Source organism: Tamandua tetradactyla, chromosome 1 (genome assembly GCF_023851605.1).
Source record: "Tamandua tetradactyla isolate mTamTet1 chromosome 1, mTamTet1.pri, whole genome shotgun sequence".
Lineage (NCBI taxonomy): Eukaryota > Metazoa > Chordata > Mammalia > Pilosa > Myrmecophagidae > Tamandua > Tamandua tetradactyla.
In genome coordinates, this window is record NC_135327.1 from 47,635,519 (window position 1) to 47,652,047 (window position 16,529).

Genomic DNA, 16,529 nt, shown 5'->3' on the forward strand with positions numbered 1-16,529 from the left:
GAGTCAGATACGAAAAGACAGAAGAGAGAGGTATGGAGAAGAGTGTAGAAAGAAGGAAAGTCAGATGTGATATATATAATACAAAAGGCAAAATGGTAGAGGAAAATATTATCCAAACAGTAATAACACTAAATGTCAATGGACTGAATTCCCCAATCAAAAGACATAGACTGGCAGAATGGATTAAAAAACAGGATCCTTCTATATGCCGTCTACAGGAAACACATCTTAGACCCAAAGATAAACATAGATTGAAAGTGAAAGGTTGGGAAAAGATATTTCATGCAAATAACAACCAGAAAAGAGCAGGAGTGGCTATACTAATATCCAACAAATTAGACTTCGAATGTAAAACAGTTAAAAGGGACAAAGAAGAACACTATATACTAATAAAAGGAACAATTAAACAAGAAAACATAACAATCATAAATATTTACGCACCGAACCAGAATGCCCCAAAATACGTGAGGAATACACTGCAAACACTGAAAAGGGAAATACACACATATACCATAATAGTTGGAGACTTCAATTCCCCACTCTCATCAATGGACAGAACATCTAGACAGAGGATCAATAAAGAAATAGAGAATCTGAATATTACTATAAATGAGCTAGACTTAACAGACATTTATAGGACATTACATCCCACAACAGCAGGATACACCTTTTTCTCAAGTGCTCATGGATCATTCTCAAAGATAGACCATATGCTGGGTCACAAAGCAAGTCTTAACAAATTTAAAAAGATTGAAATCATACACGACACTTTCTTGGATCATAAAGGAATGAAGTTGGAAATCAATAATAGGCGGAGTGCCAGAAAATTCACAAATACGTGGAGGCTCAACAACACACTCTTAAACAATGAGTGGGTCAAAGAAGAAATTGCAAGAGAAATTAGCAAATACCTCGAGGCGAATGAAAACGAAAACACAACATATCAAAACCTATGGGACGCAGCAAAGGCAGTGCTAAGAGGGAAATTTATTGCCCTAAATGCCTATATCAGAAAAGAAGAAAAGGCAAAAATGCAGGAATTAACTGTCCACTTGGAAGAATTGGAGAAAGAACAGCAAACTAACCCCAAAGCAAGCAAAAAGAAAGAAATAACAAAGATCAGAGCAGAAATAAATGAAATTGAAAACATGAAAACAATAGAGAAAATCAATAAGACCAGAAGTTGGTTCTATGAGAAAATCAATAAGATTAATGGGCCCTTATCAAGATTGACAAAAAGAAGAAGAGAGAGGATGCAAATAAATAAGATCAGAAATGGAAGAGGAGACATAACTACTGACCTCACAGAAATAAAGGAGGTAATAACAGGATACTATGAACAACTTTACGCTAATAAATACAACAATTTAGATGAAATGGATGGGTTCCTGGAAAGACATGAACAACCAACTTTGACTCAAGAAGAAATAGATGACCTCAACAAACCAATCACAAGTAAAGAAATTGAATTAGTCATTCAAAAGCTTCCTAAAAAGAAAAGTCCAGGACCAGACGGCTTCACATGTGAATTCTATCAAACATTCCAGAAAGAATTAGTACCGACTCTCCTCAAACTCTTCAAAAAAATCGAAGTGGAGGGAAAAAAGAAAACTACAGACCAATCTCTCTAATGAATATAGATGCAAAAATCCTCAATAAAATTCTAGCAAATCATATCCAACAACACATTAAAAGAATTACACATCATGACCAAGTAGGATTCATCCCAGGTATGCAAGGATGGTTCAACATAAGAAAATCAATTAATGTAATATACCATATCAACATATCAGAGCAGAAAAATCACATGATCATCTCAATTGATGCAGAGACGGCAGTTGACAAGATTCAACATCCTTTCCTGTTGAAAACACTTCAAAAGATAGGAATACAAGGGAACTTCCTTAAAATGATAGAGGGAATATATGAAAAACCCACAGCCAATATCATCCTCAATAGGGAAAAATTGAAAGCTTTCCCCCTAAGATCAGGAACAAGACAAGGATGTCCATTATCACCACTGTTATTCAACATTTTGTTGGAGGTTCTAGCCAGAGCAATTACACAAGAAAAAGAAATACAAGACATCAAAATTGGAAAGGAAGAAGTAAAACTATCACTGTTTGCAGACGATATGATACTATATGTCGAAAACCCGGAAAAATCCACAACAAAACTACTAGAGCTAATAAATGAGTACATCAAAGTAGTAGGTTACAAGATCAACATTCAAAAATCTGTAGCATTTCTATACACTAGTAATGAACAAGCGGAGGGGGAAATCAAGAAACGAATCCCATTTACAATTGTAACTAAAAGAATAAAATACCTAGGAATAAATTTAACTAAAGAGACAAAAAAACTATATAAAGAAAATTACAAAAAAACTGTTAAAAGAAATCACAGAAGACCTAAATAGATGGAAGGGCATACCGTGTTCATGGATTGGAAGACTAAATATAGTTAAGATGTCAATCCTACCTAAATTGATTTACAGATTCAATGCAATACCAATCAAAATCCCAACAACTTATTTTTCAGAAATAGAAAAACCAATAAGCAAATTTATCTGGAAGGGCAAGGTGCCCCGAATTGCTAAAAACATCTTGAGGATAAAAAACGAAGCTGGAGGTCTCGCACAGCCTGACTTTAAGGCATATTATGAAGCCACAGTGGTCAAAACAGCATGGTATTGGCATAAAGATAGATATATCGACCAATGGAATCGAATAGAGTGCTCAGATATAGACCCTCTCATCTATGGGCATTTGATCTTTGATAAGGCAGTCAAGCCAACTCACCTGGGACAGAACAGTCTCTTCAATAAATGGTGCCTAGAGAACTGGATATCCATATGCAAAAGAAGGAAAGAAGACCCATATCTCACACCCTATACAAAAGTTAACTCAAAATGGATCAAAGATCTAAACATTAGGTCTCAGACCATAAAACAGTTAGAGGAAAATGTAGGGAGATATCTTATGAAACTTACAATTGGAGGCGGTTTTATGGACCTTAAACCTAAAGCAAGAGCACTGAAGAAGGAAATAAATAAATGGGAGCTCCTCAAAATTAAACACTTTTGTGCATCAAAGAACTTCATCAAGAAGGTAGAAAGACAGCCTACACAATGGGAGACAATATTTGGAAATGTCATATCAGATAAAGGTCTAGTATCCAGAATTTATAAAGAGATTGTCCAACTCAACAACAAAAAGACAACCAACCCAATTGCAAAATGGGAAAAAGACTTGAACAGACACCTACCAGAAGAGGAAACACAAATGGCCAAAAGGCACATGAAGAGATGCTCAATGTCCCTGGCCGTTAGAGAAATGCAAATCAAAACCACAATGAGATATCATCTCACACTCACCAGAATTGCCATTATCAACAAAACAGAAATGACAAGTGCTGGAGAGGATGCGGAGAAAGAGGCACACTTATCCACTGTTGGTGGGAATGTCAAATGGTGCAACCACTGTGGAAGGCAGTTTGGCGGTTCCTCAAAAAGCTAAATATAGAATTGCCATACGACCCAGCAATACCATTGCTGGGTATCTACTCAAAGGACTTAAGGGCAAAGACACAAACGGACATTTGCATACCAATGTTTATAGCAGCATTATTTACAATTGCAAAGAGCTGGAAACAGCCAAAATGTCCATCAACAGATGAGTGGCTAAACAAACTGTGGTATATACATACGATGGAATATTATGCAGCTTTAAGACAGAATAAACTTTTGAAGTATGTAACAACATGGATGGACCTTGAGAACATTATGCTGAGTGAGACTAGACAAAAACTAAAGGACAAATACTGTATGGTCCCACTGATGTGAACTGACATTCGAGAATAAACTTGGAATATGTCATTGGTAACAGAGTCCAGCAGGAGTTAGAAACAGAGTAAGATAATCGGTGATTGGAGCTGAAGGGATACAGACTGTGCAACAGGACTAGATACAAAAACTCAAAAATGGACAGCACAATAATACCTAATTGTAAAGTAATCATGTTAAAACACTGAATGAAGCTGCATCTGAGCTATAGGTTTTTTTTTTTTATTTTTACTATTATTATTACTTTTATTTTTTTTCTCTATATTAACATTCTATATCTTTTTCTGTTGTGTGCTAGTTCTTCTAAACCGATGCAAATGTTCTAAGAAACAATGATCATGCATCTATGTGATGATGTTAAGAATTACTGATTGCATATGTAGAATGGTATGATTTCTAAATGTTGGGTTCATTTCTTTTTTTCCGTTAATTAATAAAAAAAAAAAAGAAAGGTAATAGGCCAGTATCCTAGCATTTTGGCTTTCTCTGTATCACCCAAGCATGTTGAGTTGATTATTTTTGAGCCTTGGGATATTAGAAATACAGGAAGCCTGTGTATATGAAGCCCTTAGCAGTTGGTAAAGATGCGACAATTTTTATGTTTTATCAGTAGCAGCAAAGTAGCAGCATCAAAAAATGCTGGCCTAAAATGTCCATTATCTTCAGTCTTACCTTTTAGGATACCACTCATTTTTCATTAAAATATCTCCTATTTTTACAGACTATCAAACTTTTCAAATAAAATTTCCTGATTTTAGGATATACAGTTATATCTATAATAGAGATTGTGTTGCACAGTGTTTTGTGTTATGGCTATGTATTTGCTTGAAAAATGATAATAACTTGCATTTATTCAGCTGTATTTTCTTTGCGTGCAGTATCTCATATACTGTTATCAACCCTATGGTGTCAATGCTATGATTATACCTATTTTAGAAATGGGGGCCTGAGAAGTTAAGTAACCCACAGAGGTCACAGACCTAGTCAGTGCATTAGGTCTGGAATGAGCCAGTATTAGTTAAGATAACAAAAGCTGCAATAACAAGTAAATTCCACAATGTATAGCTGTTCAAACACAGAGAATTGTGTTATTCACTCAAACAAAATCTAAAATTGGGGTTTCTGATTGTCAGAAGGCTGTCCTCCAAGCAGTGATTTGGAGTCCCAGACTCCTTTCATCATAGAGGTCTCAAGTCATCAGAGATAGAACTGTGAGAATGGTGCCCAGGGGAAGATTTCTGCCAGGCCTAATAGTGGTGCTATCATTTTAATCCTGGGTTTGATTTCAGTTGTGGAATCATACTGAATTGCAAAGGAGTCTTGGAAACATAGTCCAGCTGTGTGTCCAGGAAGAAAAGGAGATAGCCCAGACCTGGGCATTCTGATTGTACAACCCATGCTCACAGCCATTATTATTATGAACTACCTGTTTAAATTAAAGTAAGACTTGAATATGCTATACTGTGTACCTTATACACATTTTTAGCCATAGTGGATGATGAAACACCTCCTTTCTAAATGTTTTGAAGTACTATTGTTTTTCTCTACTGCCCAGTGTTTTCCCACTGTGGTTTTTTCTGTTTGTAAATGCCTACATGCTTTAACAGTAGCTTGTTTCAAACTCTCTATTAAGGTTGGGGGGAGGGCAGAAAATCCAGTCCTCAGAGTTACAAAACCAATGAACAAAATATGTACAAGAGCTTTTTCTGGACTGTGTCTGTCTAGATACTGTTTTCATGACCCCATAAAAGAGAATAATGACTTGTGTTAAGAAAATCTGCCCTTGTACTCTCTTGGTAGATTTCAATCAAATTTCCTAAAAGTGGGAAGGTTATATATTGAATAGAGAAGCAGAGGATTAAAAAATAACCACTAAATAAAGGCTTTGAGGCTTTTGAAATTAAAATATGTGCTTTTAGTTCTCCTAGAAACCACACAGGAACAGTTGAAAAGGTAGTCTTAAAATATTTAAAGACGTGAGTATGGAATGATAGGAAATCTCAACTAGTACTTAGATCAAGATATAGATATCAAGTAATTATATAATTTCTATATTGTTTTTCTTGCTCTTATTGTTTTGAAATCTTCAGGCTAAATGTGTTATTAATACAGTGCACTTGACCTTGTAAGAAGATAAAGCTCTAAGAATATTGGCTTTGAGTGGTCATTTTAATTTACAAATTGATAGTTCTTTTCAAAGAGTGTTAACCTCAAGGATCTGTCCGTGTTGCTCAGGGAATTAGGCCATTGAATCCCGTATGTTCAGAGCTGTTAACATCTGAGACTTCTAAAGCTCCATCTTTATTCTACCATCACAGTAAATTGGAAAGCAGCATATACTGCTTTTTAAACTTTTTTACACTGGTCACAATACTTGAGAATCTTTGTGTGTATACAGCACCCTAATGTAGAGAATATATTTTAGTCACTTATCTACTCAATAAGGAGTTTTGGTGTGTCAGGCATTTTGACAGTGTAGAGAATACTGAGATATGTGAAGGATAAGCTCCTGCTTACAACTGACGGGACCTGGTCAAGGAAGTCTTTCCTTGGGAAATAACTAGAAGGTGTGTAATCTTGTGTAAAGAAGTGTAAGAATGGAGCAAGTGATAAGGAGTGGAGGGAGATGAGGCCAAAAATTGATCAGTCTACTGTTTTATATCATTTTCATGAGTTATTTCTAATTAGTTTCAAATTCCAGTAAAAGTACATTGAGGACAATTTGTGCTATTTAAATAGTTTTAAAGGTACCTCATTAAGCTTTTGCACCTGGAAGATGCTTTAGAGTCTGCACAGTCCTTAGACATTCACTCAATGTAAAATATTTTATTATACTTTTAAATGCTAACATCAGAGGTCATTGTAGTAAACAGTCTATATGTAGGCTCAAGAGAAATTCATGCTGGCTTTTCTAAAAGAACTTTCAGAGATGAACACTCACCTAAGACGTTCTCTTAAACAGCTCCCACTGTTTATTAGCATGACTTGATGTCTCCGTTGAAATTTCCACAGAAAGCTTCAAATATATCTTAACTCAAAATTTCTCAGACCAAGGTCAGTTATTTTCTGATGAGTCAGAAGAACATGTTGATGGATAAAACAGATGAAGATTTGACATTCTGGTGGTCAGACTTCAGTATCAAGTGTTTTGTAATCTAATCATCCTCCTTAACTAGAAGATGACATAGGGAGGGGGAAATCCTGGGAAGTTAACTGAGCAACTGATTTCTCTCGTTGAACATTTCTAACTATGTTATGTAAACATCTTGGTTTATGTCAGCTAAGTGTATTTTTGGCGTCTTTTGTCCAAGTACTTTTAATAAGTATCTAAAAACCATTGTCATGTCTTCGATCCCTTTTACTTTTCCTTCCTGAGTCTCCTTGACATTTTGTGGTTTTACTCAGTATATTTATATTCTTCTATGGTAAACTTGGTGGGAGTGGGGGTGCTAGAGGTAAATTTGGAAAGATTTGTCTGTGTTTTTTAAACCTCAGAGGTTTGTTATCAAGTCCCCTAACCATGGGACAAGAATTTCCTTCTTCCAGTTCTGGGTCTTTTCTCAGTCAACAGGAAATCTATTGCTTTAAGACCAATACCCCCTGGTCAAGATGCAAGCCATCTGCATGGACACATGGCTACTCTTTGATCTTTTAACGTTAATTTATCCTCCATAGCCTCTGATGCCTGGACCTCCAGGACTGCTGGGAGGTCCAATTGAGTTTTTCTCAAATCTCTAGGAAATATGAGAACAAATTTTCCTATGAGTCACTCTTTTGGGGACAGATATTTTAACTAATCTGATTGGAAAATTCTAACTTGGTTTTGAACAGAACTGGGTGGTATTAATGTTTCTCCTGTGGGAGTCAGCATCGTGGGTTAATTCCTAGCTAGCCCCTTCTTTTATTGCCATCTTGTGGAGAACTGTTCTGGACCAGGTAGGAAATTGTCATTTCTACACAGTTATCATAACTGCATTCCTATGTTCATGACTGAAAAGGATGACTTTTCATGGGTAAAATTGACTGAGAGGCCTCTCTCCCTCAGAAATCATTTTTTTTGTTTAAGGAGAAACTTAAAAGAAAAAAAAAAAGAAGAATGGATGATGCCTGGTGAAAGAAATTTTCTCTCATCTCATGTTGATGAATTACTGAAACTGAACTCTGGGAATTGTGGGATTTGTCTGATGTGACAGGGGCTTCTGGGTAGCAAAAACAAACACCACTTTCCTTTCTGACTCCTCCTAGGCTTATGTGGCATCACAGAAATAAAAGAGTCACACATTTAGACTTCCATATGGTAAGACCAAAATTTAGTCATCAGATGCTAGAGGTTTGGGTTCTCCTTAGGCAAGAGTCTGGTGAGTGATCTTAGAGATGCTCTGATCCTAGGAGAGACCACCAAGACCCTCCTTGTTCTAGCTTTGCATTTCAAAATCAGTGGATCTTACCCTGGCTTGCGCACAGACAAATTTAGTACCCAGGGGACATTTTCCATTCTCTGGAACTTTCCAAATTGTTTATGTTCAGCTATTCTAATTGGAGTAATCCAGTTAAATTCAGAGAATAGAGTCCCTCTACCCTTAACTAGCATAGCTGTTATTCTGTCTAAAACATACTTGCTTCATTTTTGGTTGAATAAGAGAGTGTCGTCCAACCCTTGGCTTGGCCACCTCTCCATCCACATCTAACCTCACTCAAGGTATTGAACTCACCATGGTTCAGTTCTTAGGAAAAGCTTGTTTAGAGAAACAGAATTAGAATTACCTGAAGGATATGCAGTCGCTCTGTTCCTCTGGAAATCTATTGCTTTAAGACCAATACCCCCTGGTCAAGATGCAAGCCATCTGCATGGACACATGGCTACTGTTTGATCTTTTAACAATTAATTTATCCTCCATAGCCTCTGATGCCTGGACCTCCACGACTGCTGGGAGGTCCCATTGAGTTTTTCTCAAATCTCTAGGAAATATGAGGATACATTTTCCTATGAGTCACTCTTTTGGGGACAGATATTTTAACTAACCTGATTGGAAAATTCTAACTTGGTTTTGAACAGAACTTTTATCTATCTCTGTATTAAGCCAGACCAGTAAAAAGTGACTCCTGGTTGGGGCCATCCTGACCCCTTGAGGAACAGCTTTTACTGACCTCCCCTCCAGTCTCTACTCAAGCCTCCATTGAGTGATGTAACACTAAACACTACAAAACTCTTTGTTGTATAGTTGATGTCTTCACTTATCCCACCATATGCTTTCTTCTTTATGAAGACCCACGGGAGAAATTTCTCTGTGCCCTCAGTACGGAAAACAGTTGTTTTCATCTAAGTAATTGGCTTGATTTGATCTTATAAACCACATGAAACACATATCTGGTCTTGGGCGCCAGGAAGCTGAGATGATTGGGTAACAGCCTGTCTCTAGCAAGGGTCCAGGACTCCATAGCCTAGATCTTATATTTTAACCTCTCTTGTCTTTACCTTATTTTGTAAGCTCTTATTTTCCTTTTTTCTCAATCACTTATTTCCTTACTTTCTTTAGGTTATTGATTTGTCTCAATTTTTGTAAACTGTTTAAATCCAAGAGACAAATTGGAGATATAAACATTAATCCTGTACTTCCCAGATGGCCTGAATATTTAGAGGATAAGATGTATATAAATTATCCATTTTCAGATAACTAGAAAATGCTTAAAGTTGCCATTAAAACTGTTACTTTTCTTAATGTGGCTAAGCTTTGAGTTCTATGCCATCAGTGCCCTTGGACATCTTTGCCAGAGTACCTCCGGCTGCTTATGTGATGGCTGGCATGTAGTAGTTGCTCAGTAAATATTACCTGCAGGGTTTGAACAAACAGAATCTTTCAGTACCTAAAAGTTACCATCATCATGGTCTATATATGCTCAAAAGCAAAGTGAAGCCATGGTGCTCTGCTGTTTCCTCCACCATTATTGGATGTGTAGGGATGCAGTGGCACTTCTAACATTCTCCATCTCCCTCTCTGCAGACTCACATTTCAAGACTCCCTCCCGGCGCTGTGGCAGGACAGTCCGTTGCAATTGAAGGTGGGGTTTGCCGTCTGGAAAGCCCAATGACCTGACCCTTCAGGCTGAGCATGAACCATCTGAGAGGCATTTCAGAACCTGAGCTTCTGGGGTTCTTAACTAAAGTTGGTTGTTTTATCTTCCTCATTTTATAAATTCTTTTGCAACCTCATGCACCCCTCAAGACAAAAGTGCTGCTGTAGTTAGCTCTTTGTGCTATGTGGGGCCTTTGCAGGTGAGCATGAGTGAATGAGTGTGTGTGTGTGTGTGTGTGTGTGTGTGTGCGCGCGTACGTGTGCGTGTGTTCTGTAGTACGTGCTTGCTTCTTCCTTGATGAAATAGAATCTCCTCCATATTGTATAATTTAAAGCCAGGAATGATTAAATCATCTTTACAAAACATATGCTTTAACTGTTTACAAGTAAAACCTAAAGTTGCAGGAAAAAATTTCTATTTCATAAAGAGTTACCGTCATTAATGTAATGTGTCTGAAATGAAGAATAAGTCTCCTTGTCGAAGTGATTTGACAGTGGTAGTGCTTCATTTAATAAGAGGAATAAGTAATAAAGTGTGTTTATTTGTTGACCAGTTTAAGTGGGTCCCGTGGTAACTCAAACTATTGTTATCCCTCATGTGGGGCATTTTTCTTTAACAAAATGGTTTCAGTGAACAATCGAACCGAGAACGAAAGTCAGAACCTTTTTAAACAATCATCTTATTAATAAAGTTTGTACTTCTTTCCTCAAGCTTTTCTAAGCTTGAACATTGCATAGCTTCGAGCCACGTGTACTATATTATGAAAGAATATGTAAAGAGAGCATTCAGTAATGCCATCTTTAATTTGTGTATAATGGAATATTATTTACAATGTAACACTGTAAATAAGAAATCAAAGTTTATGGGAAAATTCAATATTATCTTTGTTTCTTGTTTAAATATATTTTTAAGATAAAGGCACAAAAATAAAAGAACCATATTACTGGGTATAGTGTGTGACTCCTCATCTCTGACTAATAAGTTGTCTTTTGAATTCTAGACAGGAAACCTCTTTTATATTTTGCTTGTAAAAAAATGACTTCTTCTAGAGATCATGCCATTATCCTTCTTGCTATTGTTCTTGTTCAAAATCAGATCTTATCTCTGTTCTGTTAGTGTGGATACTAGCAAGATGAAAGTTAAATCTTGTACATGATTTAATGGTCAATATGGAAATTCCTAAAATTTCTGTTGCAATTTGATAAAAATAACAAAGGGATGGAATAAGGACTCTTTGCTCTGAAAAGTTGTATTGACAGCTGGAAACAAAATGGCTTCAGTTGATAAATTGCTTCTAAATGTTATATTTAGTGAGCCACTAAGAAAAACAAAACATTCCTTTTGATTTTATATGTAAGGAGTGGTTATCAAAAGACGATACCAAAGATAGACTCGATCAAGGGAAGGAAGTTCCCTGCACCGTGTAATCATGGCTCTGGGCAGTAACTGATAAAGCCCCCAGAAGAAATTATACACTTGGCATCAATGTATGGCCAAATTATAAAGGAAAGGTGACCAAAATGGAGTGGGTGTAAATAGGAGTGATTTGGGAGTTGCTGATTTATATTCCTTGTACAGGCAATTACATTTGTCTCACTGTGTTCTCGTAGACAGGTTGGTGCCATGGTATCTGTTTCTCATTCTTAATGAGACAGAACTTAGTAAGAGATGGGCTGGCTGGTGGGGAGCCTTTGGCTTCAAAAGATTTCAAAGACCTGTTACCTGTTGGCAGGATTTTTTCAGGAGCTGGACTGGATCACGTAAAACTATCAGGACACTTTGGAGTCTGAAAATCATCTGACCTATTTCACCAGGAATGCCATTTCTTTCATCTCCTCTTGCCTTTATTCCATTTGTATTTAAAAGTTTGGGCTTGTTAAAAAACCCTTTTATAACGAATTTAAAAACTGGTCAGTATAAAAGAGCACAGCCCAGTCCTCCAGGAATGCTTTGCCAAGATTTTATTGTCTAATTTTCTAAATACTTTTTTTTTTTACTTAAGAAATATTGTGAAGCCAGGAGAGAAAAAAAGGATTGTTCCGAATCATAAAGGGAAAATTGTAATGGGTAGTATAAGTTCTTGCATTGTAAGAACAAATATTAAAGAACCAGAGGGTATTAATAGATATAAAAGGTATCCTATGCATTTTTATATGTCATATATATAAAATCAACTTCATTTCCCACAGAACTAGAAAAGATTGAAACAGATAAGACAACAACTTCATCCCCTGGTCAGCCTAGTATCACCGAGATTCTATAGCTCTATTTTAAGGTGTTCACTTTTGACACAAATTATTTTAAATGTATGCATATATTCTGTTTCTTCGTAAGGGGCTGAGGATTGGATGTTGGGCCCCTGGAATATAATTAAGCCTGGTCTGAATTCCTGTGCTTTGGGTTTGGAAACAGAGATGTCTTCAGATTTTATTGAGAGAGTGGAAGGTGTGTGTTCTGCCTTCAGGACCACAGAGCACCTTTTCTAACTGACAAAGCAGCTTTGATGGCTTATTCTAGGTTTGGTCCTCCCCTGTGTCAGCAGTGCCACTTCTCCCTGCCTGTGTTATGTTCCCCTATGGCAGGCCCTTTCTCAACTTTTCTTTACCTTCTAAATGTGTACTTGAGCTTAGCTTTCAACATTAGTTAGAATTGTTTTTTTGTTTTTTTTTTTTTTACTTAAGAAATATTGTGAAGCCAGGAGAGAAAAAAAGGATTGTTCGGAATCATGAAGGGAAAATTGTAATAGGTGATATAAGTTCTTGCATTGTAAGAACAAATATTAAAGTACATTATAAGCAAGTCCCAAATGCTAATTTAAGGTGCTTGTCTATGAGCAAAATGAATGAATTTCAGTTCATGGATATGGGGACTTCTCTTTTGATTGTTCAAAAGCCTTTTTTGCCCAATTCCTGTTTTTCTCTCATGTTTGATAGTAATGACATTGCATACCAGTTGCCTGTAGCTAAGGAAGATTATTCTGTTCTGACATACTGGATGGAGGGAGTGAAAAGGGGAAGATTTAGAAAACTACAAGAATTAGTCTTGAATTTCATTGTAATTATTGCAGATTCCTTCCTTCCCCCATCTAGCCATTGGTATTACAAAAGCAATCCATGCTTATGAAGAAAAGATCAGAAAATAGATATGGAAACAAAGAAAAGCTTTAACTCAACCCCACTTCCCTAGAGACAGCAGTTAACACTTCAGCTTATAGCCTCATAGATTCTTTTTATGTATATGTTTTCTACTTTTTTTAACATGAAAATGAGATTATATTGAACATGCTTTCTATAATCTGCAATTTTCACTTAATATTAAAAATGTCCAAACCTAATAGGTTTACACAATACCTCATTTACTGCTTTCCTATACAATTCTGATTCAGCATAGTGCTGTTCAAGACATATATTTGTATCCTAAAACTTTTGTAGGCATTCATTACAGGACTGAACAGTAACAGTCAGTATCCATTGTTTTCATGGCCACTGGTCTGACAATAAGCACCATGGCAAGGCAATGTAAGCCAGCTCGGCAGGCATCCTGGAGCAGACTAGTATCATTGCCCTTAGATTCAACCATCTTGGTGTGCTTCAGATAATTTCCAACTGCTAATACTTGCACCACTGTGCCTAAGAACTTTTTCTAGAACCATGGGAAGCTGCTCTGACCTTGCACACACAAGTGTCAGGGAGTCAGCACTCCCCAGCAGCCGCTTTTGACAAATGACTGACAGAAGTTTATGTCTAAATACACTTCGTGCTGCAAAGCCCAGTCTTCTTGTTCATGATGATGCAAGTAGGTGCCTTCAAAGGTACTCTCTGGGGATTCTGCTCTCTGTTAGTGCATTCTACCACAGACAGAATCCAAGTGGCATAATTATTCTTAATAAGTCATCTGTTTAACCTTGACAAGTAGACTGTCAAAGCTGCAGTGGGCCACAGTGGCTCAGCAGGCAAGAACGCTTGCCTGCCATGCCAGAGGACCTGGGTTTGATTCCCGGTTCCTGCCCATGTAAAAAAAAAAAAAAAAAAAAGCTGCAGCCAGGGTCTGTTTTAAATTGGAGTGTAGCTACAGGTCTTTATTGGACCCTTTGAGGATGGTTTATGTTCTCTTAAGGCATTTGCCCACTCCTCTTGCATGAAAGTTAGATTCCATCTTAGCTGTTGGGTTGGTTTCTTGGCAAGTTCAGATACCCTTGAAAGCAAGAAAAGCAGAGAGAAGGTGATGAGAAACCCCTGTCATTTCTGTAGCTCTAATTTTCTTCCTGGGCAAGAGAGGATAAGAATGGAGGTGGGAATAGTGGCCAGTGACTTAAGTGACAGACTATTAGAGTGAAGTGCAAAATACCCACTTATACATGGTGTATTTGCTCTTGGAGAATAAAAATCAGTTCCCCAAAGGATGTCTGAGGTGATGCCAACTTTTAACATATTGAAGAAGGGAAGATCATGTGTGTGGGGTTGGGGCCAGGAGTGATGTTCACTTCCCAGCCATCCTAAGGTTATGTAGCAAAATGACATTGGAATTAGGATATCTCCAACTTTGATGCATGAGTTTCTTATATGAAGAAGAGGGAAAGGAAATGGCCATTGATCACCATATCATGAGGAACCTGATTTCTAACTCCCAAGTATCACACTTCCAAGCAGAGCTTCTGACAGCCTACTTTTGCCTCCTAGCAAACATTCACTTAAGGTTGGGGTGGTGAGGCATTAGGTAGAGAACCTACAAAGGCAATATGGGTGGAAGCCTCTCTCCTCCCTTCCAGGAACACTGGCCCAAGATAAGGTTGAGCCCAGAAGAAAGGAACCTCCACCTGTACTTTTATGTTATTTTACTTAAGCTCTATTCTGAATCTTCTACAAGCTATTTAACCAAGAGAAGGAACATAGTGGGCTTTAGGTGTGAACATGCAAGTGGAACATTGACAATATAAAATTAATCTCTTTAATATATTTGGAGGGACCTTATGAATTCTTAAGGAATACACTGCCTTTGTCCAACACTTACCTTAGGTTCAAGTTCTCAGTATTCACCAAGATGTCTATAATTAGAGACCCACAGGCTAACCAAGTTGACCACACAGTTTTTCTTTTCCCACATGCTGCTGTCAAGTGTATGGCCAGAGGAAGGATTAAATATAACACTGGCAAGAGCCTCCCTCTGAGGTGGTACCCTCAGCTTCCAGAAGAGCATCAGCCAAGCCCAAGGTGGCTCATTATGATTAGCTGTAGAAAGCCAGGTGGGGGGAACCAGGCCAGTGGTTTCTCCTTTACATGGTAGTCACTAAAGCCCTGAAACCACAGTGGGCAAAGCCAGAAAAATTGGGCAAGGGTTCTCTCTGCCTTGAACTGCCACAGGGATTTCTCTGATTGTCAACAGAGCTCAGAAACATGAAGGAAAGTAATCCAAACAATTGCTTTAGACGCTTCCATTGCTTTTTTTCTTTTCTCACAGGCAGGCACTGGGTATTGAACCTGGATCTCCGGCATGGCAGGTGAGAACTCTACCTGCTGTGCCACTGTGGCATGCCCTCCGCCATTGCTCTTATGTGGGAGATCTAAAGGGTTGTTCTTTTAAGAGTTTGTTCCAAACCCTTTGGAAAATCCAGCAGTGCTTGAGAAATAGGGAATCATGTTCTTCTACTATATTAAGAAGAACATTTATGCCTGTGTTTTTCTCCATGTGGAAGTACTAAGATTTTAATTTTTCCACCCAGGTTCTTCCCCCAAATCTGATAATCGTCAGTCTTCTCAATCCTAGTTAATGGTAATTCCATCCTTCTAGGTGCTCAGGCCAAAACTCTTGGGTTCATCTGCTTCATATGTCTATTGCTGTGTAACAAACCACCCCAATCCTTGGTGGCTTTAACAACAAACAATTTTATTTGCTCACAATTTTGCAAACAGCCCTTTGCTTCACTCCGGTCTTTCTGCTGGTGTAGCTGGTAGTCACTTGCTGTCTGAATTCAGCTGAAGGGAGAGCTGGTGGTTGAGCTCAGTCTGAATCCTGGAATGGCTGGGTTTCCTTCTTTCTCCATAGGCTCAGAGCCTCTCCCTTTTGCACATGGTCTTCTAGGTGGTCTCCTCTGAAGGTCATGATGATTCAAGGCACCCAGGAACACAAAAACAGAATCTGGTAGGCCTCTTTAAATTTTAGGTCCAGAACTGGCTGGCATCACTTTTGTCACATTTATTGCTTAAATGAGGCCACCTGGGTCAACTCAGACTCAAGAGTAGAAGACCGCAAAAGGGCATGAATACCAAAGGCAAAGTCCATTGAGAGCTACCAGCCTGACATATCCTTGAATCCTCACTTTCACTCATGCTCTATAACCAATCCACGAAAAAACCCTATTGCCTCTCCTTTAAAATAACTTCCTAAATCCAACCACTTTTCACCATCTCCACTGCTGCCCTCCAGATCATCTTTTACCTGAATTATTACAATAGGCTCCTCCTGGTTTCCCTTCTTCCACTCTTGCCCTAGCAACAGTAATTTGTCTACCCAGCAACCTGAATGAATCAGATCATGACACTCCCTTACTCAAAATGTTCCAGGGCACTTTGCCCCAAAAGTCCTCCCAAGATTCTGGGATCTGCTCCCGTTC

At 37.9% G+C, this 16,529-nt stretch overlaps 1 protein-coding gene across 4 annotated transcripts in view; it reads left to right on the forward strand.

The window, feature by feature from the left end:
* TASP1 (taspase 1) overlaps nt 1–16,529 on the forward strand; it is a 490,143-nt gene that overhangs the window by 374,827 nt on the left and 98,787 nt on the right. Inside the window, exon 14 of one of the 4 annotated variants that reach the window (XM_077115168.1) lies at nt 9,847–10,867. The exons of the other annotated variants lie outside the window; for them this stretch is intronic. Coding sequence (XP_076971283.1) covers nt 9,847–9,939 — 93 coding nt within the window. The 3' untranslated portion in view covers nt 9,940–10,867. Of the gene's footprint in view, nt 1–9,846; nt 10,868–16,529 lie in introns of those variants that run through there. 4 annotated transcript variants of the gene reach the window in all.